Source organism: Sardina pilchardus, chromosome 8 (genome assembly GCF_963854185.1).
Source record: "Sardina pilchardus chromosome 8, fSarPil1.1, whole genome shotgun sequence".
In the NCBI taxonomy this organism is placed as follows: domain Eukaryota; kingdom Metazoa; phylum Chordata; class Actinopteri; order Clupeiformes; family Clupeidae; genus Sardina; species Sardina pilchardus.
This window is the reverse complement of record NC_085001.1, coordinates 22,534,924-22,560,337: the sequence shown is the minus strand read 5'-3', so window position 1 is coordinate 22,560,337 and position 25,414 is coordinate 22,534,924. Positions and strand designations below refer to the sequence as shown.

The 25,414-nt window shown below is 44.1% G+C and overlaps 1 protein-coding gene across 2 annotated transcripts in view; it reads right to left on the bottom strand.

Moving 5' to 3' along the window:
- Positions 1-930: 930 nt before the first annotated feature.
- Positions 931-25,414, bottom strand: part of vcana (versican a) — a 43,664-nt gene continuing 19,180 nt past the window's right edge. Inside the window, exons 1-8 of one of the 2 annotated variants that reach the window (XM_062543248.1) lie at positions 9,821-15,219; positions 9,576-9,689; positions 9,044-9,157; positions 7,106-7,264; positions 6,409-6,491; positions 3,626-3,770; positions 3,272-3,454; positions 931-2,710 (exon numbers count right to left, since the gene is read on the bottom strand). In XM_062543248.1, coding sequence (XP_062399232.1) covers positions 2,577-2,710; positions 3,272-3,454; positions 3,626-3,770; positions 6,409-6,491; positions 7,106-7,264; positions 9,044-9,157; positions 9,576-9,689; positions 9,821-15,065 — 6,177 coding nt within the window. In that variant the 5' untranslated portion in view covers positions 15,066-15,219 and the 3' untranslated portion in view covers positions 931-2,576. Of the gene's footprint in view, positions 2,711-3,271; positions 3,455-3,625; positions 3,771-6,408; positions 6,492-7,105; positions 7,265-9,043; positions 9,158-9,575; positions 9,690-9,820; positions 15,220-25,414 lie in introns of those variants that run through there. The other variant, XM_062543249.1, reaches the window with a different exon arrangement.

Sequence of the window (25,414 nt, the reverse complement as noted above, 5' to 3'; positions counted from 1 at the left end):
CCCACAGTCTATATAACCCAGTGTATCCAGAGTTCTCACACACTCGCATATATACCCAGTATACTAAATAAAAAAAAAATACAACATATGATACCACTAAACAGATGTTCCGTCCATATTGAAGGTTTTGTAAAAAAAAAAAAAAAAAGAGATCGCCATAGAATGTGCCAACAAATGTCTCCTCAATTCGTCATGAGCACTTCCACATCCTTGGCACCGAGCCAAGTGATACAAAGGCTATGTTCATTCTGGACACCAGCCAGCAATTGTATTACACTGAGCTCCTATACGGTGCATATGTTGTAGAGTTGGGTTGCTTCGCCAACAGCTCCCTGTGAATTCACACCATCTGCTGAACATACTGTGATGCCATTCGCCACATCCTGCCCCGTGGATGCAGTGCTCACCGAAAATCCCCTTTGAAAGCATTCAGAGTGCATGCATAAAATTACAAGTAAGTGGCGCTAATTACAAATGTCTGCCTCTGACACCTCCGCCCCAACTGATTTCGGTCTATTTGAAATTAAAATGGTCTTGAGGTCTTCTAAGGAAGGTGTGATCTGAAAGGGTTTAATATTGGACATGGCAGATCATGTGTTTTTGTTTATGTGTATTAAATGACATGTTTTTTCCATTTGTCTGTGAAGTTTTAGTTGCATGAAACGTTTGTCATGAGCCCGTAGAAGTGTAATGTGATTGATGTAATTGTTGTAAAAGAACTGGCCGTCTCACTCATCTGTCAGCAGTCTCAACACTGTATTGCCAACCATTGAACGCATTGTATTGAAACCAGTGAACGCATTGGAATAATGTTAAATTGTTTATCAGTGCATGACTCCAAAATAAAGCTGACTCACAATATAAAGCAACATCTGAGTTATTTGAGTCTCAAAATACAGCACATAATAATTGAGACAAGGAGGCAGAATGTAATGTAATAAACTTTGTTTCTTTGGTGACAAATTGCATGTACAAAAGGTTTTTTGACTCCCCAAAACATTCACATTGCATAATAAACATGTTATTCTATAAATATGAAATGATGTTATGTGCACTTTAGAGATAAAAACAAATATGACGATCCAAGACAAACACAAAAACTCTCCTCCTGTTTCTCTCAATAAAGACAAAACACAAATAAATCTAAATCTGTTTGGGGAAAAAATGGCTGACCATCATTACACTGAGCAACACAAAATTCAAAATGTCTGTTATGCCAAGTTGTATATCTTACTCGTCCATTTGGTCCATTGAACCACCCCACCCCAAGAGTAGTGTTTATCTCTTTTTTTTCTATCAGAACTGAATACATCATTCTCATAACACTGATGCAAACTCTGTGCCTCAAACCAAACACTGCATCAATATTTTGATTTTGTGTGACTGCCAGGCAAAGAAAAGCCAGGAGACAGCCTCTTCAGGCAAGATAAAAGACAACAAAAAGATAAAGAGCAGCTTGGAGAATAAATTACTTTCATCTCTCTTTTCAACATGCATCTATTCAAGTCTTTCTTCTTTTTGAGTGTCCCACGAAGTACATTCTCTTTAAATGTGAGCACACATTGTCCTCAAACAAACATTTAGACTTGATCAACCTGCTGGCAGGAAATAAATTATCCAGTACAATGTGAATGTGAGTCTATTAACCGGTAATGATCAGATTAAAAACAAAAGGAGAAAAAAGTGTGAATTGTGTGTCTGAGAAAATGCTAAGCATGCATCGTAGCTCCATGGCGTCTACTTCTTTGGATAACATCTATTGTGAAGGCACTTCAGTGAACAAACAGTTCTGGCAAAAGCCTATTCTCAACCATTCATTGTTGTCTCTAACATATTGCTGTATCCGTTCATATTTCTTGCATGTTCCATTAAAGACAAAAACTGTTGCTTGGACTGAGCCATCTTCTGTCAGTTTTCAGTACTGCATAGTAGAGTCTCTCTCTGGCTTCAGTGTGAGTTATGGTGAAGGCTTGGGAGCGGCTGTTGAAGGCTTTATCACAGCTCTTTCACAGGGGTTGAGTGAATCCCAAAAGACACGGCGTGTGTTTGATGTATTGTAATTCCGTCATATGCAGAAGTGAAGTCTCTTTGCTGATGCAACGCAACAGGCAGTATTTGTCCTTTTTTCCCCTCTTAGTGAACTTTGAATATTTCTCTGATTTCGAAGCAGTTGAACAAATCCTTAAACTTGTTTTAAAGCACTGGAACCTTATATTTGCATTGCAGTGACTTTACCAGCAAGGTGGCAGACTTGTGAAACACTTGTCACTTTATCCCATCTGGGCATATTAAATGATAACTGCAAATAAGAAATAAAAAAGCTGTGAATTTGAGGTCAGTCTTTCTCTCAATGTGTATAATACAGGAAAACAGGTACTTGAAAAGTCCTTGTTGCTTTTAGAAAAATAGTATCTCTTTGTTCAAAAAATACTGCAAAAGGCCTATGAATTCATCCTCGATTGAAAAATGAATAGCCTGTCATTTTCTTTTCATTCTCATCTATATTATTTTTTTTGTCATCCACATGAGCATCCATCATGTGTTGTGAATGGGGTAAGGGTAATTGGAGGCCTCTGTTATTTCCTAGTCCTGTTCCTTCTGCTGCCACCATGGCGGCGCCGTCGAACCGATTCGTCAGACCTCTTTCGATGGTTGTTGTATATGCTGAAGGTATTATATCTCCTGTGGTACGTCCTCTGGTAGTGTGATGCTGCAAAGGAATACACAGATATAGACATTGATTAGTATAATTTACTTGTAGAAAGGGTGTCACTTGCGCTCAAGCCTTGTTGGTGCTCACAGTCCAGGACCACAGGATCAGAAAAGCTGGCTGGGCTACTTCAAAAAAGACTATCCCAGAGATGACCGGAGCACTCAGGTTACTTAATAACTTTTTATAGTGGTGCACAGAACGACTGATGTTTCGACGCACTGCGCAGCCCAGCCAGCTTTTCTAGTATAATTACTGTTTGATAAATATACGGCTTACACTTTAATACAGATAAATATAGGCTACAGTGGCGTTTCACCCTATTTGAAATCAAACAAATGGCACTTCTCTGCTGTAAATCCCTCAAAGATAGACTCATAGATTTCACTCTCTGCTATAGATACTGTACTGCATAAGTATTGTGTCTTACAGTGCTGATCAAAAGTAGTGTGAGACAAAAAGGAACAATTGGAGACAAGATAGGTAGCTCTCCACCAGACTTCAGCCAGTGTGACAGTGGATGAAACTACTGAAGGTAACTAATTAAGGTAACAGACTTACGAGTCATGCAGGAGATTTTCGGCTTGTCCCACATCCCATCCCCTCGGCACCGGATGGTGGGCACGTGCCTTTGGATGAAGCCGTTGTTGCACTGGTACCTCACCAGGGTGTTGATCTCGTAGCGTGACCGCGCACGCCCGAAGGTGCGTGCATTCAGTACGAATGGAGGCTGGTTACAAGACACTGTCAAACAAACAAACAAAAAACAGGTTGGTTAAAAAACCACCACAGAAGAAAATGTACTCAATATCAATCTTTGAGTTATAATACAAGTAATATAGTCTTTACTAGAAAATAAGACATTGATACATCTAAACTACATCTACATTGTTCATCTTCATCATCAGTGCTCACCTGTTCCCTTTTTGCAGGTGAAAGTGAGATGGTAGTTGCAGGGAACGTCGTTCCACTGTCCGTCCTCATGCCATATCATGACCACGCAATCCTCACCAGAGGAGAAGAAACTGTCCGGCTGGTTGGGTCTCCAGTTCTCATATTGCTGCAGGAAACAGTGTTCATTTTGTTACAAAAAAAACCCAAATATTGCAACAAACAGTTTCTCAAAATGTCACAAATAAACAGGGCATACATGATGGAATGTAAAACAGTGGGGACAAAACGAAGTGCAATCTTCTTTGACAGAGGAAAGACAAAATCAAGCAATCAATAAAACTATGTTTCTATATCACATTAGCTGACCTTCAAATATCAGGCCTGACTGTCTGAACATTACAGTGCAGTATGATGTAAATCCACAAGGTGGGGCTAGTTCTCTTCTTCTACAAGAAAGAAATCTCAAGGGAAAGCCCACAGCTCAGAGAAAACAAACCAATCTAATCCAATCAAACAATCTAATTATATTCTGGAATGGTCATACATCAAAAACATATTGACTTATTCTATGTCAGTGTGCTCCAAAACAATCAATAATTTGGCTCTATTTCCAGAATACATACAACTACTCCTCAATGAGGTTAAACAAGGTCATTTATTTAAAGCCAAAGTATATAACACACCTTTTCCTAAGTGCAGGACAGAGATGACCTCGAGTCTGATCCAATACAAGCACTATTAGTCTCGTGGAGCCCTGGAGTATGTATAATTGTGTGCCAAATGCACTGGCTTTGGCCCATAGTACATATTAATTCAGCTCCTTAACATTGACTCCTCGTGTAAAGGGCTGACCATGGAGACTTAAAGGCACTAGAGCATGACGCCCTCTGTCTACTTGTCCCCCAAGCTCAATCTGTCCCCTGTGCTTGCAATCTAGAGGGTCTGTATACCCAGCCATTAGCCCCACCACCCTCTATGGCCAGTCACCTCATCACCTAGGAATGATGACACAATCAGCCACACACACACAGCCTAGGGACGAAACAATGCTGTCCCATGTAAAAACACAGTATATCCACTGCAAAAGAGGCTGAATAAGAGAGGCGAACGGATCAGTTGAACTCAGTGCCCCTCCACTGGCCAGAGCAAACATTTCTCTTCAACACACGACAACACGTGTTGCTGCGACTGTCGCAGGAGGACCCATCCAGCCCTCTTAAAGCCATGTGTATACGCAGACAGCACAGCCCACACAAACCCCCGAAACCAAAACATCAAACCTGGGCATTTCCACTCCTCCAAACAGTTTACACAACTCTTTAATAAAAAACAGGAACCACTGATATCGTGGCTGCGGTTACTGAGTAAGCAGTGTACACAAAAGCACACACGGAAGGGCCAGTGGTGCCATTTTAAGCATCTGTCATTGACATGATGCACAAGGTAGCTATGGGAACGAAGCTGCCATCTGTGTTTTGAGCCTGTCAACTGAGTCAGGAGGTGTGTGACTTTCTTCTGATCATGGCGACCATCTTTCACTAAGTCGCCTGGCTACCACCACAACGTTCAAAGCAACCACCTCCCCAACTCACCACTGACACACACACACACACACACACACACACACACACACACACACACACACACACACACACACACACACACACACACACACACACACACACACACACACACACACACACACAACACACACACACACACACACACACACACACACACACACACACACACACACACACACCAAGGGCAGCTCCCAGTACCCAGTCATTACACTCAACTCTTCCAGGCATTGCTTCTTGTTAAGTGGACGCTCTGTGGCAAATCCAGTCTAGTTTCCCACTCATGCCCTGTAGCATTGCTGCTACATGCTAGTCTCTGAAATATTTATGCATGCACAATCCATACAGTCTCTTTCACACACACAGACACAGACACCTGTGGTTTATCTCCTAGTATACATACACACATACCTGTACACACATCTCTCTCTTTCTCTCTCTCTCTCTCTCTCTTACACACACACACACACACACACACACTCAAATACCAACATACACACACATTTGTGCAGGTCTATAAACACACACACACACACACACACACACACACACACACACACACACACACACAGACTCACACACACACAATGCTCTGGCCTGCAGGCTCTCACGCCTGCGTCTGTCACTGGCTCCTCTCATCTGTGTAAACGGCTCTCAAACACTTCCTGAGCAGCAGCAGAACCTGTCTACACCCGTCAGCTATGTCTCTCTGTCTCTCTGTCTCTCTCTCTCTCTCTCTCTCTCTCTCTCTCTGTCTCTATCTCTCTCTCCCTCCCTCTCTCTCTCAACTCACTGCTGTTTTCATGCGGAGAAGATCTCAGCTGACAAACAGACGATTTTCTTTTCGCCCTGTGGCCTCACCCCCACCCCCCACCCCTCACCTAGCACTGGGTTATCTTTTGAAGTTCTTGTCCGTGGCAAAAGCTCCAAAGCAACAATTAGCTTCTCCTGTCAAGTAACAAGTCACAGGCAGTAGCAACAAAGCATACTTCCCACAAGTCATCTACTAGCTCCACCATGTGGTAACTACAGGCATCAAATACCTAATATCCTATATTTTCATTCCAATAATTATGCAATCTTCCTCATAATACCTAAATGGAACAGTCTGTTCTTCTGTTCATTTATATTATCAGACTGCAGTGATTATAATATGCAAGAGAAGAGTAGTTTTCTCTTTTAATGCCCAAAAAAAAGGGGGGGGGATGTTAACAAGCAACTTACAACAGACGTTCCATCTGTCCAACGGAAGTCATTCTCAAACATCTTATCGTTGAGTCCGATCCACTGGTAGTCCTGTCCAAGGCCTGTGATAGCAGAATGAAACATTGTTTTATCATTATCATTGGTCATCTGAGTTACACTGAGAAAAGATGAGAGAATTTGTGTCTCTACGATTCAGAAATGGGTGACAACATTCCCAGGCCTGATATCCACGCTGTCTTGTTGACTTCCTGTTTATAAAATAATGTAAGAGCTATACCTCAGAATATAAACTGGGGTTTTAGTCAACCACATTTTTTTCTGTCTGGCTGGATTTTACTTTTTAAAAATCCATTTTTCCAGCTGAGATGATGATTCCTTTAACATGGCTCCTTTTTTACCAGTGTCTGTGTGCAAGTGGAGTTTAGTGAGAAGCACAGACTCCCGCTGACACTCACATCAGTGGGAGGCAGCACTTAAGCTCTTGGTAAGCCCAGGATCCTGTCAAAATCACTACCACTGTAATTACAGAAAGCCAGCTCAAGGCCTGCCCCCCCCCTTCTCTCTCTCTCTCTCTCTCTCTCTCTCTCTCTCTCTCTCTCTCTCTCTCTCTCTCTCTCTCTCTCTCTCTCTCTCTCTGTCTCTCTCTCTCTCTCTTTCTGTGTGTGTGTGTGTGTGTGTGTGCAGATCTAATGAAGGTGAGTGCGGTGGTGCTTACGGTTGACAAACTGCTGCTCCTCCAGGGTGATGATGCTGGCCAGGTGGGCCCCCTGCACGCGGCACTCCCGCTCTGCCGTTTCCCAGTTGCGACGGTGGGGGAAGTACTTGTAGCAGTGGCCCTGGAACTTGTGCCAGCCATAGTTACACGTCTCTGTGTCTACGGAGATGAAGGCAGAGGCACGTCAAAACACCGGAAATTAACATTAAAAACATCAACTCAATTCTCAGCTATTCTGTGGCGACATCTCAGTTGTTTGATGTACTGTAATTATCAATAAATTAAATGTTTTTGATAATATGTTGAATAGCAAACCCCCTGCAAATTATTAGATGTGTGAATATGTAAACTAATCACTTTAAATGTTTACTACTGAAATTATATTAGTTTAGTACTGCATTGGAGAAGAGTTTGTAGGCTACTTTGTACACATTCTTGAATCCATATATCTGCCCCAATAGCCTGAATCTCATTAGAACAAAGTTAGTACACAATTAGAAAAAAAGGTGCTATATAGAACCAAAAAACATGCTTCATATGCCACCCCTTAATGGTTCTCTAAAACATGTTGAAGGGTTCATCATAGGAACCCCTGCATGGTTCTATATAGCACCCCAAGAACCCTTTTTTTAAGAGCGTAGATCTATTTAGTGCTTGAGGCACCTGATGCTATCTCCCTTTCATCCTGATCTTATGAGGCACACCCCTTAGCTAAAGGACATCATTAAGACAGAGTCGGAGAATGAGAGTGGCCCTAATTTTTCAGTAAAAGGATGAATGCTTCATTCTTCATTCAGCTCTCTTGTGATCTGAAAGGTCTTGAGGGACTTAAGTACAACCATAAAGCATTACACAGGGACAGGAGTGGATGCATCCAGTTCATCTGTCACACTACTCTAATCCATCATAACACATTTGTAACAGTACAGATGAGTTACTTCCTGACATTGGTGTGTTTATAAAATGGCTAATTATGAAATAACTGTTAACAACCTACACATAATTTTTTTTTATAAAAGTGATTCATCTCCAGTCTGTTTACATAGAGTGGGTTTGGCAAGGTCTACACTCGGTCTACAGGACTTGCCTCGGCAAAGACGGTCTCTTAAGTAGGTGACTCACAGTGTCTGGAGAGAACTCCAGCTGCATACACGTAAATGGTTGACCCTCGCTTGAGATAAGTCTAATAGCAGCATCTTGCTATCAATCATGCAGCTGTTTGCACCACAGCCAGCCAGGGCAGGCATTCTCACGCAGTGGATACAGTGAAGCTGTTCACCGAAGTCAGAATCAAATTCTCCTACATTCCTCACTCACACACCGTCTATTTCCTCAGTTGATGTGGAAAAAATGCTCTGAGGTAATGTGAAGGAAGCCTTTTACAAGGGTGCTGTCACTCCATATGAGAGAAATATACATATATGGTCATGCCATTCACGGGATTCAGATGCTGGATGTCAATATGATTGGGCCATGTCAAGCCTGAATGTATATAAGTAAAGGTTTGATATCCCCCTAAGATACGCTGTGGTAATACTCACCTTCCCTAAATATCTGTGAGTAAACATGACTAAAACAGTGATGAATGGTCTGCCTTTAAATGGCTGCCTGTGGCACTGCATTTGCAGACATTACACTTGTAGAGTCTGTACCACAAACACTGCCTCAGGGCCTATTGTAAGACCATACTAAAATAAGTGCAGCCTTCTCTAGTCTTTCACATTAGTGGTCTATTAGTGCCTAAACTAAATGAACAGATCTAGCAAATACTCTACTATTATTGCACAGATATGTGTGATGATGACATTCATATGAGTTCACAAATGTAGTGCTCCACGTACTCAAATACGTTGGTAAGTATGCAAGAGTTCATAGGGGGCTGAATGTTGTCTAACCTCATTGCCCGCAATATGAAAATTACATAAACAAAAGGCTTACCTTCTTCACAAAGTGTTCCTGCATAACTGGGAAGGCATACGCAGGTGAATGCATTCAGTCCATCCACACATGTGCCTCCATTGCGACAAGGATTTGAATGACACTCATCAATATCTATGGGAAAAAAAGGGAAAATGCAGTAAATTAATAGATCAAATTATAAGTCAAAAAGTGACAAAATGTGTCACTACGCACAGGTCCATTAATCATGTTCATACAGAGCTAATAGAATAGAATATATACTTTTTTGATCCAGTGAGGGAATTTCGTTTCTCTGCATTTAACGCAATTTAACTGAATTAGTGAACACACACAGCACACACACAGTGAGGTGAATCACACACTAACCCAGAGCAGTGAGCGCCCAGTGGTGCTCAGGGAGCAGTGAGGGGTTAGGTGTCTTGCTCAAGGGCACTTCAGCTGTGGACAGGTCAGGGATCGAACCGGCAACCCTCCAGTTACAAGTCCCAAGCCCTAACCAGTAGGCCACGGCTGCCCCTAATAAGGTGCATGCTTTCAGGGATTCCCTTACCTATTTCACAGTGGTCTCCTCCATAACCAGCAGTACAGGTGCAAGTGTTGACACTGCCTACTCTCCAACAGGAGCCTCCATTTAAGCAGGGATTCTCGAGACATGAATGAACACCTAGAACGAAGAATAAGCCGATATATAAGTGACTGCAGTATACATAACAGTAAAAAATGGAGTCTCATTTAATGACAATAACTATGTGTTATGAAACAGTGCTATGATATGAGGGTGGCAAGATACTGTACCTTCAATGTCCAGAGACTCGCCAAAATCTGTGTGCCCCAGACCTCTTGGGATTGGGGTTGTGGTTTCCGTCACTCTACTAGTGATGGTGGTCTCAGGTTGAGACAGAATCTCATCTGTGTTTTCAGGTTTGATCTCATTGTCTTTGGGTGGGCTGACAGTAAGAGAGCCAGACAGTGTGGGGTTGATTATATGCTCCACCTCCCCTGTAGCTGGCTGCACACGGTTATCACTGTCTGGAGTCTGAAGCAGTGACGAGCTAGCTTCGGTGGAAAACTTCACAAACTGAACTTCGGCTGGTGATGTTGTGGTGTCCTCAGCTGACGTTTTCCCTGTGACCGCTGATTGTTGCGTGGTTGTCAAATACTCTGCGTTGGTCTCTGAGTTGCCTGAGATGGAAGCTGATCCCTCTTTCTCAGGTGGTGATGTGGTCTCTGCATCATTTCCCTTAGCCGAGCTTGTCTCAGGGTCAGGTATCACTACAACCTGCTCACCAGAGTCTATTCCGCCATCACTGATAGAGGCGGATGTGGACATAAGAGGCACAAGTGTGCCACTCAAGTCTGATCCAGTCACTGGCACTGCAGTTGTTGCCTCCTCTGAGCTGCTCTCTGAGCTGCTTGAGCTGGAGGCTGAACCCTCCGAGGCAGTTGCATTACTGTGGCTAGGTTCCTCAGAGGAGCTTGACTCTGGAGAAAAAGTTGCTGGACTGCCACTCACCTCAGATACTGATGAGGAGTCAGTGGTCTCCCTAGTGGAACTCGTAGGCACATTCACAGATGCAGTTGGTAGAGGGCTGTCGGGTGTCTGCGGCCAAGTAGGTATGGCTTCGGGTAGGTAATTATAATCTATATTCTGATCATCATAATCTGATGAGGATAATATAGGTATGCTAGTGCTAAAAATACCAGAGGTGGAGAGTCTGGTTGTTACCACCTTTGGACTTTCTTCTGTAGGCTTTTGGTCATCATCTGAGCTTCCCTCGAAAAACTCGTCTACAACCTTGGTAGTGGATGTCGTAAGAGGGACATATGTACTTCTCAGATCTGACTTAGATATATTTGTAGAGTCATTTGAGAAAGGCTTATCAGTCAGGGTGATTTCAGACAAAACTTGCTGGTAAGTTTCATTAGGCGTCAAGACTTCTTGAGGGACATATGTTGTGACCAAATGGACAACAACATCTGGATCAGAGGAAGATGCGGTTGGGTTTATGCTGGCAGATGGCTCAATGGATGTGCTGGTTGCTTGGGTAACAGATACAACAGAGCTTGCATCAGTCTCTACAGATGATGTTGCAATTGTTAGAGCTCTTACTGCAGGTGGTGAAGTAACAGCCTTCCACAAAGCGGATGTCGGATTCAAAGTCTCAGGGGTAAGCCCCGAGCCCTCCTCATCATTAGGTGAAACTGAGCTGTCTTGTTCTGTGATGATGACCAATTCTGTGGATGTCTGCACTGGTTGAGCTGTGGTGGTCTGGAAAGGACGCACAGTGGCAGACTGGGGAGAAACAGATGATGGGATCAAAGTCTCAGGGGTGAGTCCCGAGCTCTCATCCTCAGTAGACGGTGAAACTGAGCTGTCTTGTTCTGTGATGATGACAAACGGCTGACGAGTGGTAGATTCCTCTCCCTGTTTGTCAGATTCTGTTACTTGTGTAGACTTTTCTGTAGCACTTGTATCAGTCTCTTCTGTAGATCCCGGGCCCACTGATGGAGACACTGTTACTGCAGGCATTGTTGCATACTTGGGGTAAATTGATGATGGGATCAAAGTCTCAGGGGTGAGTCCCGAGCCCTCCTCATCAGTAGAAGGTGAAACTGAGCTGTCTTGTTCTGTGATGATGACAAACGGTGGTTCAGTGCTAGATTTCACCACCTCTGATCTGTCATCAGTAACTGGCATTGGGTGAACAGGTGTGGAAGTCTGCACTGGTTGAGCTGTGGTGGTCTGGAAAGGACGCACAGTGGCAGACTGGGGAGAAACAGATGATGGGATCAAAGTCTCAGGGCTGAGTCCCGAGCTCTCATCCTCAGTAGAAGGTGAAACTAAGCTGTCTTGTTCTGTGATGATGACAAACGGCTGCCGAGTGGTAGATTCCTCTCCCTGTTTGTCAGATTCTTTTACTTCTGTAGACTTTTCTGTAGCACTTGTATCATTCTCTTCTGAAGATCCTGAGCCCACTGATGGAGACACTGTTACTGCAGGCATTGTAACATACTTGGGGGAAATTGATGATGGGATCAAAGTCTCAGGGGTGAGTCCCGAGCCCTCCTCATCAGTAGAAGGTGAAACTGAGCTGTCTTGCTCTGTGATGATGACAAACGGCTGCCGAGTGGTAGATTCCTCTCCCTGTTTGTCAGATTCTTTTACTTCTGTAGACTTTTCTGTTGCACTTGTATCAGTCTCTTCTGAAGATCCTGAGCCCACTGATGGAGACACTGTTACTGCAGGCATTGTAACATACTTGGGGGAAATTGATGATGGGATCAAAGTCTCAGGGGTGAGTCCTGAGCTCTCGTCATCAGTAGAAGGTGAAACTGATCTGTCTTGTTCTGTGATGATGACAAACGGCGGTTCAGTGCTAGATTTCACCACCTCTGATCTGTCATCAGTTGCAGTTTCCAGTTCAGTAGGGTGCTCAGTAACTGGCTTTGAGTGAACAGGTGTGGATGTCTGCACTGGTTGAGCTGTGGTGGTCTGGAAAGGACGCACAGTGGCAGACTGGGGAGAAACAGATGATGGGATCAAAGTCTCAGGGGTGAGTCCCGAGCCCTCCTCATCAGTAGAAGGTGAAACTGAGCTGTCTTGCTCTGTGATGATGACAAATGGTGGTTCAGTGCTAGATTGTAGAAGCAGTAGTTGGGATGTTGTTGTTGAATCAACTGTTTCAATAGATGCACTCTCTGAAGAGATTGTCTCTGTTGTAGGTGATGTAGTGCTTGCTTTTTTGGAAGTATATGTGGGAGTCAAATCAACTGAGGTGAACCCTGAGCTTTCATCATCAGTAATGTCAATTTGTACTGTTATTGTAGTAGACTCTTCAGTGGTTTGAGATTTTGCTGTCTCTTCTTCATCTTTGTCTGTTGTTTCCTCTGTAACTGTTCCTGTGTGAGAGGGTGTGGTTGGCTGCTGAATGTTGACTGATGCAGTGAGAGGGCTAACAGTTAACATAGATTCTGTAGTGGATACTTTAGTGTCTTCAGTGTCAACCACAGTAGAAGCAGATCCTTCTATCACCTCACTTCCTTCAGTAGAGTCAATGTGACTCACTCTTGTCTGCTCTGTCACAGTTAAATCAGATAGAGCCGAGGATGTGAATGGAGATGAAGAGGATAACTCCGAACCTGAACCCTGATCATCTGTGAAAAGAGTTGTTGATATGAACTGTGATATGGAAGAAACTGTGGGTTTGCCACTATCTGTTGAGCCTAAAGTTGATGAGAGTTCTGTAGAACTTGTCTCAGTTTCCTCAGAAAGAGAGTCACCTGTCTTGGTACTTGTCAGCATAGGCATTGAGGTTACATTCTGGTGTGAGGGAGAGACTGGAATCAAGGTCTCTGGTGTGAGTCCTGAGCTTTCCTCATCTGTGACTGGAGAAATTGAACTAACTTCTCCTGTGATTGGTATGGTTGGAGGCTCAGTGCTAGATGATTCTACAGCTTCTGTGGATATATGCTGTTGTTGTGGTGTGCCAGTTTGGGACATCACAGTTGTGGTAGACTCATCTCTGGACGGCAGAGTTATTTTAGTAGAAGGAGATGTTTTGTCTCGAGCTCCAGATGAAGTTGAAACCAGTGACGGTTGATCTGTTACAACAACTGAGGCAGTCACAGTTGGTTGGACAGAGGAAGTTGCAGAAATCATGCCTGAGCCTTCCTCTCCATTTGTTGGGAATGATGCAATTGTAGTGTGAGAACTTTCTGAAAGAGAGGATGTGTATTCCTCAATGGTCTTTGCTGTGCTAGTCAGCTGAGGGGCCACTGTGGTGACCTCACTAGTGGTCCCAGTCTTCCCGTAACTTGAGCTGTCTTGATCGGTTGAGAAAGTCACATTTGCAGAAGGTACAAGTAAGTCTTCAGCTTCCTCCGATGATGTGGTCTGTGCTGTGGGGGAACTACCGAAGACAGAGATTATTGATGAATCGGTTCCAGAACCTTCCTTATCAGGAAATATTGTGCTCGAAAACTCTGTAATAGCTGATATTGATGGTGCCTTCTCAGAGGAATCAATTGGCTGAAGCATACTGGAAACAGGAGCAGACACAGTGGAGGCTTTAGAGGGTACGGATGTTGAACTCTTCAGTTCTGAGTCAATGCCTGACACCTCTTCTGGAGACAGGGTAGACAAGACTGATGATGTATCATGAAGGTCAGGTTTTGAAGTTGTGGTGGACATATCGAACTTTGGTTTCAAGGTGGATGTGATCTCTGAAGATACATGAATGAATTCTGATGTGCTAATCATCGGCCGTAAAGTAGTCAATCTAGCCTCTGTGGTGGAGGAGGTTGGTTGTAATATTGAAGGCTCTCCAGAGTATGATATAAACTCCTCACTGGATGTTGGGTACGGTGGTGACGTAGTGCCCATTGCAGATCCTTCCGGCTCCTCTGTCATGATTACAGAGAAGGGTGGTGTTAGGGTGGCTGTCATACCACCTGCCTCCTGTGTTTGAATTGTGGGAGAATATGGTGAGGATGATTCTGAAAACGGAAGCGTGTCTGCATCGATTATGTCATCTGTGGTCAGGTCCGGTCTTGTGGGAATTAACTTGTCCTGATCCCCATTTAATATTACAATGGTTGTAGTGCTGGGGTGTGTACCTGTGGGGCTAACTACGGTAATCTGCTGATCTGTAAGATTACTATGCTCTACAGACGGCATTTGAGTTGATGTAGGTTGTTCTGTTACTCTAAGGTGATCACGTTCTGTGGTTGAAGGCATCACAGCTAAATGAGGAGTGACTGTTACTACTGATTCAGATGTAAGATGAACCACAGTGGAGGTGGCAAACTTTATTGAATCTTGAATCGTTGTACTGTCCACACCAAATGTTGAATGCCCAAACTCTGGCAAAATTGTAGTTGTTTGAACAACTGATTTTGATTCAGGAGTTGTCAGGATTGCAAGGCCTGAGCCCTCAGTTGCATCATCAGTGAATAGATGGAGAGGACTTGATGAGGGTGAGCTGGAAGTGGTCAGTGGTAAAGTTGTACTTTCAACAGGATCTTCATAAGTCTGATTCATGCTGTGGGATTCTGAGGTGTTATCTGTTTCTTGAGAAGTCGTACTGCCTGGTAAGAATGTCGCTGTTGGGTACTCTCTTTGTCTGACTGTACTAGATACGATGGGAGATGTAGTGTGAGTAGAAGCATCAACACCTGAACCTTCATCACCTGAACCTTCATCTGTACTCTCAGTACCGGTGGCAGAACCTTCTGTGGTATCGCCACTTCCAAGTTCATCAGTGGACAATGGAACTGATGGCTGGGGAGTCCCAAAAAGCTTAGGGGTTTGGGATGAGTCAGTATGTGTAGGGAATGGAGTGGATTGGGTCGAAGCTTTAACACTTGAAACCACTGTTGAGCCTTCTGTCTCCCTGGTTTCTGCTTCATCTGTTGCCACACTGAAATCATAAGGTCGAGTGGTCCCCTGTGTCTCAGTGATCTCCCCACCAGAACCCTCTATGGATGTTGACATTTGGTCACCCTCTGTGGATATCACAAATACATCACTGACTGTTGATGATACAACTGGTTCAGCTGTATTTGACAAATCAGAAACTGTTGTGATCTGAACTGATGCCTCAGTGGTTCTGGCATCAGGTATGGGTGATTGAGATGGGGGAGATGCTAAAACAAGGGAGGGATGAGCGTAGTCATAATCTTCAGGTTCCTCTGTCAAGTCTGTGCTTTCACCACCTCCTAGGTCCGAGGGTGTAGAGAAATCTGGGACCTTGACTGGAGTCGAATAATGAGGTGATATAGTCATAATGGGCTGGGACACAAATGGTGTAGATTGGCTAAATGGAACAGCTGTTGAGCCCATCTCTGGCTGCTCTTTCTCAGTTTCAGTCTCATCAGTGAAGTCTTCAGATGGTTTGAATGTTGGTGATTGCTTTAGACTCTCCTCTGATGTAGCTACTGAGCCCTCTATATCGGGGTATGCAGAGCTACTCCATATTAGTCCCAATAGTTCAGTGACATGCTCTATAATGGTTTTTGGAGTGGTGTAACTGGATTCCTCAGTCACTGTAGACTCGGTAATCTCCATATGAGGCTGAGTTGTGGTAGTCTGAATTGAAATAGTTGTAATAATGGGGTTTCTTGTTGAAACATCAGTGGGAAGATAAACAGAGCTTCCTTCTGATGGAAGAACAGCTGATGATGGAACAGATTGCTCTGTACTGGGGTGAACTGACAGTAATTCTGAACTTGTAGACACCTCAGTGGAGACATCTGTTACTGATACGACAAGAGATCCACTGGTGACAAGTTCTGATGTTTGGGGCTCAGATGGTCTTTCTTCTGAGGATGTAAGTAATTTCTCTGAAGAATCAATAATCAATGGCTTCTCTGATGATACTTCCGTCCATGTGCTATGGTGAGGTGTATGAGTTGTTGTGGTGAACATATTAGTCTGCTGACCTGAACCTTCCCCGTCTTTGCTTGCTGAAGTGGGGGATGATCTTTGTACAGTGAAGGTCTCTGCTTTCATACTTTGTGTCTCTTTCGTGACTGTACTATCCACAAGAGGATGTGATGTGCTGGTATGCAAATGAGCGCTGGATGTAGCATAAGCTGGAGCAGTTGTTGTAATGGTCTTTACAGATAATTCAGAAGTAAAAACAGCTGAACCTTCCTCTGTCGAGAGATGAGATGATGATGTTCCATCCAGAGGCGTACGAGTTGTTGTGGAGAACATATCAGGGGTCTGACCAGAGCCCTCCTGGTCTGTTTGGGCAGATCCAATAAATATCTCAGATGTGGTTTCCACTGAAGAAGATGGCACAGCTGTGAACTTTTCAGTTGAGGATAGGGAAGGAGCAGAGGTGGCCATGTGCTCTGTACTTGGTGACTGGGTGGTAAAATCTCCTGAGCCTTCATCAGTCAATAGAGTGGAGGATGATGGTTTGTGTGTACTTGGACCTACTGACAGAAACTCAGAGCTTGTTGTCTCTACAGGAGACACTGTTCCAGCTGACGGGGGGAGAGATTCAACAGTTGATATCTCCAATAGAGAAAATCCATCCTCTGTTGATGTAAACATACTTTCTAAGGAATCAGTAATAGGAACAGTTGATGGTGTTTCTGATGTTGAGGTCTGAAGATTTTCTTCTTGTGTGGTTGATGGAATATATGGTGCTGTTGATGTATGTTGATGTGAGGCTGTGCTGTAGCTAGGTGAAGGATGTGCAGTTGTGGCAATGGTCTTTACAGATAATTCAGGAGTAAAAGCAGCTGAGCCTTCCTCTGTCGAGAGATGAGATGATGATGTTCCATCCAGAGGCGTACGAGTTGTTGTGGAGAACATATCAGGGGTCTGACCAGAGCCCTCCTGGTCTGTTTGGGCAGATCCAATAAATATCTCAGATGTGGTTTCCACTGAAGAAGATGACACTGCTGTGAACTTTTCAGTTGAGGATAGGGAAGGAGCAGAGGTGGCCATGTGCTCTGTACTTGGTGACTGGGTGGTAAAATCTCCTGAACCTTCATCAGTCAATAGAGTGGAGGATGATGGTTTGTGTGTACTTGGACCTACTGACAGAAACTCAGAGCTTGTTGTCTCTACAGGAGACACTGTTCCATCTGACGGGGGGAGAGATTCAACAGTTGATATCTCCATTATAGTTAATCCATCCTCTGTTGATGTAAACATACTTTCTAAGGAATCAGTTATAGGAACAGTTGATGGTGTTTCTGATGTTGGGGTCTGAAGTTTTTCTTCTTGTGTGGTTGATGGAACATATGGTGCTGTCGATGTATGTTGATGTGTGGCCGTGCTGTAGCTAGGTGAAGGATGTGCAGTTGTGGCAATGGTCTTTACAGATAATTCAGGAGTAAAAGCAGCTGAGCCTTCCTCTATTGAGAGATGAGATGATGAAGTTCCATCCAGAGGCATACGAGTTGTTGTGGAGAACATATCAGGGGTCTGACCAGAGCCCTCCTGATCTGTTTGGGCAGATCCAATAAATATCTCAGATGTGGTTTCCACTGAAGAAGATGGCACTGCTGTGAACTTTACAGTTGAGGATAGAGAAGGAGCAGAGGTGGCCATGTGCTCTGTACTTGGTGACTTGGTGGTAAAATCTCCTGAACCTTCATCAGTCAATAGAGTGGAGGATGATGGTTTGTGTGTACTTGGACCTACTGACAGAAACTCCGAGCTTGTTGTCTCTACAGGAGACACTGTTCCAGCTGACGGGGGGAGAGACTCAACTGTTGATATCTCCGGAAGAGTAAATCCATCCTCTGTTGATGTAAACATACTTTCTAAGGAATCAGTTATAGGAACAGTTGATGGTGTTTCTGATGTTGAGGTCTGAAGTTTTTCTTCTTGTGTGGTTGATGGAATATATGGTGCTGTTGATGTATGTTGATGTGTGGCCGTGCTGTAGCTAGGTGAAGGATGTGCAGTTGTGGCAATGGTCTTTGCTGATAATTCAGGAGTAAAATCAGCTGAGCCTTCCTCTGTCGAGAGATGAGATGATGATGTTCCATCCAGAGGCGTACGAGTTGTTGTGGAGAACATATCAGGGGTCTGACCAGAGCCCTCCTGGTCTGTTTGGGCAGATCCAATAAATATCTCAGATGTGGTTTCCACTGAAGAAGATGGCACTGCTGTTAACTTCTCAGTTGAGGATAGAGAAGGAGCAGAGGTGGCCATGTGCTCTGTACTTGGTGACTGGGTGGTAAAATCTCCTGAACCTTCATCAGTCAATAGAGTGGAGGATGATGGTTTGTGTGTACTTGGACCTACTGACAGAAACTCAGAGCTTGTTGTCTCTACAGGAGACATTGTTCCAGCTGACGGGGGGAGAGATTCAACAGTTGATATCTCCATTATAGTTAATCCATCCTCTGTTGATGTAAACATACTTTCTAAGGAATCAGTTATAGGAACAGTTGATGGTGTTTCTGATGTTGAGGTCTGAAGTTTTTCTTCTTGTGTGGTTGATGGAACATATGGTGCTGTTGATGTATGTTGATGTGTGGCCGTGCTGTAGCTAGGTGAAGGATGTGCAGTTGTGGCAATGGTCTTCACAGATAATTCAGGAGTAAAAGCAGCTGAGCCTTCCTCTGTCGAGAGATGAGATGATGATGTTCCATCCAGAGGCATACGAGTTGTTGTGGAGAACATATCAGGGGTCTGACCAGAGCCCTCCTGGTCTGTTTGGGCAGATCCAATAAATATCTCAGATGTGGTTTCCACTGAAGATGGCACTGCTGTTAACTTTTCAGTTGAGGATAGAGAAGGAGCAGAGGTGGCCATGTGCTCTGTACTTGGTGACTGGGTGGTAAAATCTCCTGAACCTTCATCAGTCAATAGAGTGGAGGATGATGGTTTGTGTGTACTTGGACCTACTGACAGAAACTCAGAGCTCGTTGTCTCTACAGGAGACACTGTTCCATCTGACGGGGGGAGAGATTCAACAGTTGATATCTCCATTATAGTTAATCCATCCTCTGTTGATGTAAACATACTTTCTAAGGAATCAGTTATAGGAACAGTTGATGGTGTTTCTGATGTTGAGGTCTGAAGATTTTCTTCTTGTGTGGTTGATGGAACATATGGCGCTGTTGATGTATGTTGATGTGTGGCCGTGCTGTAGCTAGGTGAAGGACCCTTTGTTGTGAACATGTCAGGAGTCAGCTGACCAGAACCAACCTCATCTGTGAACATAGCTTTCTCACTACTTTCTACAGAGGCTGATGTCATTATTGTTGACATTGTGGTGGGTGTGTCGGTGGATTGTTCCTCTGAGGTGACTTTGTATGTCTCATCCACAAGTGGCTGTCTTGTGGTCGGCTGCAAGTCAGCTTTACCTGTAGCGTAAACTGGAATAGTTGTAGTAATGGGCTTTGCTGTGGAAACATCAGAGGTAAAATCTCCAGAACTTTCTTCTGATGTAACAGGTTGCTCTGTACTGGGGAGAACTGACAGTAATTCTGAACTTGTAGTCGCTTCAGTGGAGACATCTGTTACTGATACGACAAGAGATCCACTGGTGACAAGTTCTGATGTTTGGGGCTCAGATGGTGTTTCTTCTGAGGAAGTGAATAATTTCTCTGAAGCATCAATAATTAATGGCTTCTCTGATGATACTTCCGTCCATGTGCTATGGTGAGGTGTATGAGTTGTGGTGGTGAACATATTAGGAGTCTGCTGACCTGAACCTTGCCCATCTTTGCTTGCTGAAGTGGGGGATGATGTTTGTACAGTGAAGGCCTCTATTTTCATACTTTCTGTCTCTTTCATAACTGTACTTTCCACAAGAGGATGTGATGTGCTGGTATGCAAATGAGCGCTGGATGTAACATAAGCTGGAGCAGTTGTGGTAATGGTCTTTGTAGAAAATTCAGAAGTAAAAACAGCTGAGCCTTCCTCTGTTGAGAGATGAGATGATGATGTTCCATCCAGAGGCGTACGAGTTGTTGTGGAGAACATATCAGGGGTCTGACCAGAGCCCTCCTGATCTGTTTGGGCAGATCCAATAAATATCTCAGATGTGGTTTCCACTGAAGATGGCACTGCTGTTAACTTTTCAGTTGAGGATAGGGAAGGAGCAGAGGTGGCCATGTGCTCTGTACTTGGTGACTGGGTGGTAAAATCTCCTGAGCCTTCATCGGTCGATAGAGTGGGAGATGATGGTTTGTGTGTACTTGGACCTACTGACAGAAACTCAGAGCTTGTTGTCTCTACAGGAGACACTGTTCCAGCTGACGGGGGGAGAGATTCAACAGTAGAGATCTCAAATACAGTAAATCCATCCTCTGATGATGTAAAGATACTTTCTAAGGAATCAGTTATAGGAACAGTTGATGGTGTTTCTGATGTTGAGTTCAGAAGATTTCCTTCTTGTGTGGTTGATGGAACATATGGTGCTGTTGATGTATGTTGATGTGAGGCTGTGCTGTAGCTAGGTGAAGGATGTGCAGTTGTGGCAATGGTCTTTGATGATAATTCAGGAGTAAAAGCAGCTGAGCCTTCCTCTGTTGAGAGATGAGATGATGATGTTCCATCCAGAGGCGTACGAGTTGTTGTGGAGAACATATCAGGGGTCTGACCAGAGCCCTCCTGATCTGTTTGGGCAGATCCAATAAATATCTCAGATGTGGTTTCCACTGAAGATGGCACTGCTGTGAACTTTACAGTTGAGGACAGAGAGGGAGCAGAGGTGGCCATGTGCTCTGTACTTGGTGACTGGGTGGTAAAATCTCCTGAACCTTCATCAGTCAATAGAGTGGAGGATGATGGTTTGTGTGCACTTGGACCTACTGACAGAAACTCAGAGCTTGTTGTCTCTACAGGAGACACTGTTCCAGCTGACGGGGGGAGAGATTCAACAGTTGATATCTCCATTGGAGTAAATCCATCCTCTGTTGATGTAAACATACTTTCTAAGGAATCAGTTATAGGAACAGTTGATGGTGTTTCTGATGTTGAGGTCTGAAGTTTTTCTTCTTGTGTGGTTGATGGAACATATGGTGCTGTTGATGTATGTTGATGTGAGGCTGTGCTGTAGCTAGGTGAAGGATGTGCAGTTGTGGCAATGGTCTTTACAAATAATTCAGGAGTAAAAGCAGCTGAGCCTTCCTCTGTTGAGAGATGAGATGATGATGTTCCATCCAGAGGCGTACGAGTTGTTGTGGAGAACATATCAGGGGTCTGACCAGAGCCCTCCTGATCTGTTTGGGCAGATCCAATAAATATCTCAGATGTGGTTTCCACTGAAGAAGATGGCACTGCTGTGAACTTTTCAGTTGAGGATAGAGAAGGAGCAGAGGTGGCCATGTGCTCTGTACTTGGAGACTGGGTGGTAAAATCTCCTGAACCTTCATCAGTCAATAGAGTGGAGGATGATGGTTTGTGTGTACTTGGACCTACTGACAGAAACTCAGAGCTTGTTGTCTCTACAGGAGACACTGTTCCATCTGACGGGGGGAGAGATTCAACAGTTGATATCTCCATTATAGTTAATCCATCCTCTGTTGATGTAAACATACTTTCTAAGGAATCAGTTATAGGAACAGTTGATGGTGTTTCTGATGTTGAGGTCTGAAGTTTTTCTTCTTGTGTGGTTGATGGAACATATGGTGCTGTCGATGTATGTTGATGTGTGGCCGTGCTGTAGCTAGGTGAAGGATGTGCAGTTGTGGCAATGGTCTTTGATGATAAGTCAGGAGTAAAAGCAGCTGAGCCTTCCTCTGTTGAGAGATGAGATGATGATGTTCCATCCAGAGGCGTACGAGTTGTTGTGGAGAACATATCAGGGGTCTGACCAGAGCCCTCCTGATCTGTTTGGGCAGATCCAATAAATATCTCAGATGTGGTTTCCACTGAAGATGGCACTGCTGTGAACTTTACAGTTGAGGACAGAGAGGGAGCAGAGGTGGCCATGTGCTCTGTACTTGGTGACTGGGTGGTAAAATCTCCTGAACCTTCATCAGTCAATAGAGTGGAGGATGATGGTTTGTGTGCACTTGGACCTACTGACAGAAACTCAGAGCTTGTTGTCTCTACAGGAGACACTGTTCCAGCTGACGGGGGGAGAGATTCAACAGTTGATATCTCCATTGGAGTAAATCCATCCTCTGTTGATGTAAACATACTTTCTAAGGAATCAGTTATAGGAACAGTTGATGGTGTTTCTGATGTTGAGGTCTGAAGTTTTTCTTCTTGTGTGGTTGATGGAACATATGGTGCTGTTGATGTATGTTGATGTGAGGCTGTGCTGTAGCTAGGTGAAGGATGTGCAGTTGTGGCAATGGTCTTTGCTGATAATTCAGGAGTAAAAGCAGCTGAGCCTTCCTCTGTCGAGAGATGAGATGATGATGTTCCATCCAGAGGCGTATGAGTTGTTGTGGAGAACATATCAGGGGTCTGACCAGAGCCCTCCTGATCTGTTTGGGCAGATCCAATAAATATCTCAGATGTGGTTTCCACTGAAGAAGATGGCACTGCTGTTAACTTTTCAGTTGAGGATAGAGAGGGAGCAGAGGTGGCCATGTGCTCTGTACTTGGTGACTGGGTGGTAAAATCTCCTGAACCTTCATCAGTCAATAGAGTGGAGGATGATGGTTTGTGTGTACTTGGACCTACTGACAGAAACTCAGAGCTTGTTGTCTCTACAGGAGACACTGTTCCAGCTGACGGGGGGAGAGATTCAACAGTAGAGATCTCAAATACAGTAAATCCATCCTCTGTTGATGTAAACATACTTTCTAAGGAATCAGTTATAGGAACAGTTGATGGTGTTTCAGATGTTGAGGTCTGAAGATTTTCTTCTTGTGTGGTTGATGGAACATATGGCGCTGTTGATGTATGTTGATGTGTGGCCGTGCTGTAGCTAGGTGAAGGACCCTTTGTTGTGAACATGTCAGGAGTCAGCTGACCAGAACCAACCTCATCTGTGAACATAGCTTTCTCACTACTTTCTACAGAGGCTGATGTCATTATTGTTGACATTGTGGTGGGTGTGTCGGTGGATTGTTCCTCTGAGGTGACTTTGTATGTCTCATCCACAAGTGGCTGTCTTGTGGTCGGCTGCAAGTCAGCTTTACCTGTAGTGTAAACTGGAATAGTTGTAGTAATGGGCTTTGCTGTGGAAACATCAGAGGTAAAATCTCCAGAACTTTCTTCTGATGTAACAGGTTGCTCTGTACTGGGGAGAACTGACAGTAATTCTGAACTTGTAGTCGCTTCAGTGGAGACATCTGTTACTGATACGACAAGAGATCCACTGGTGACAAGTTCTGATGTTTGGGGCTCAGATGGTGTTTCTTCTGGGGAAGTGAATAATTTCTCTGAAGCATCAATAATTAATGGCTTCTCTGATGATACTTCCGTCCATGTGCTATGGTGAGGTGTATGAGTTGTGGTGGTGAACATATTAGGAGTCTGCTGACCTGAACCTTGCCCATCTTTGCTTGCTGAAGTGGTGGATGATGTTTGTACAGTGAAGGCCTCTATTTTCATACTTTCTGTCTCTTTCATAACTGTACTTTCCACAAGAGGATGTGATGTGCTGGTATGCAAATGAGCGCTGGATGTAACATAAGCTGGAGCAGTTGTGGTAATGGTCTTTGCTGATAATTCAGAAGTAAAAACAGCTGAGCCTTCCTCTGTTGAGAGATGAGATGATGATGTTCCATCCAGAGGCATACGAGTTGTTGTGGAGAACATATCAGGGGTCTGACCAGAGCCTTCCTGATCTGTTTGGGTAGATCCAATAAATATCTCAGATGTGGTTTCCACTGAAGAAGATGGCACTGTTGTGAACTTCTCAGTTGAGGATAGAGAAGGAGCAGAGGTGGCCATGTGCTCTGTACTTGGTGACTGGGTGGTAAAATCTCCTGAACCATCATCGGTCGATAGAGTGGAGGATGATGGTTTGTGCATACTTGGTGCTACTGAGAGAAACTCAGAGCTTGTTGTCTCTACAGGAGACACTGTTCCAGCTGACGGGGGGAGAGATTCAACAGTAGAGATCTCCAATACAGTAATACCATCCTCTGCTGATGTAAAGACACTTTCTAAGGAATCAGTTGTAGGAACAGTTGATGGTGTTTCTGATGTTGAGGTCTGAAGATTTCCTTCTTGTGTGGTTGATGGAACATATGGTGCTGTTGATGTATATTGATGTGAGGCTGTGCTGTAGCTAGGTGAAGGATGTGCAGTTGTGGCAATGGTCTTTGCTGATAATTCAGGAGTAAAAGCAGCTGAGCCTTCCTCTGTCGAGAGATGAGATGATGATGTTCCATCCAGAGGCGTATGAATTGTTGTGGAGAACATATCAGGGGTCTGCTGACCAGAGACCTCCTCATCTGTTTGGGTAGATCCAATAAATGTCTCAGATGTGGTTTCCACTGAAGATGGCACTGCTGTTAACTTCTCAATTGAGGATAGAGAAGGAGCAGAGGTGGCCATGTGCTCTGTGCTTGGTGACTGGGTGGTAAAATCTCCTGAGCCTTCATCGGTCGATAGAGTGGGAGATGATGGTTTGTGTGTACTTGGACCTACTGACAGAAACTCAGAGCTTGTTTTCTCTACAGGAGACACTGTTCCAGGTGACGGGGGAAGAGATTCAACGGTAGAGATCTCAAATACAGTAAATCCATCCTCTGTTGATGTAAAGATACTTTCTAAGGAATCAGTTATAGGAACAGTTGATGGTGTTTCTGATGTTGAGGTCTGAAGATTTCCTTCTTGTGTGCTTGATGGAACATATGGTGCTGTTGATGTATGTTGATGTGAGGCTGTGCTGTAGCTAGGTGAAGGATGTGCAGTTGTGGCAATGGTCTTTGCTGATAATTCAGGAGTAAAAGCAGCTGAGCCTTCCTCTGTCGAGAGATGAGATGATGATGTTCCATCCA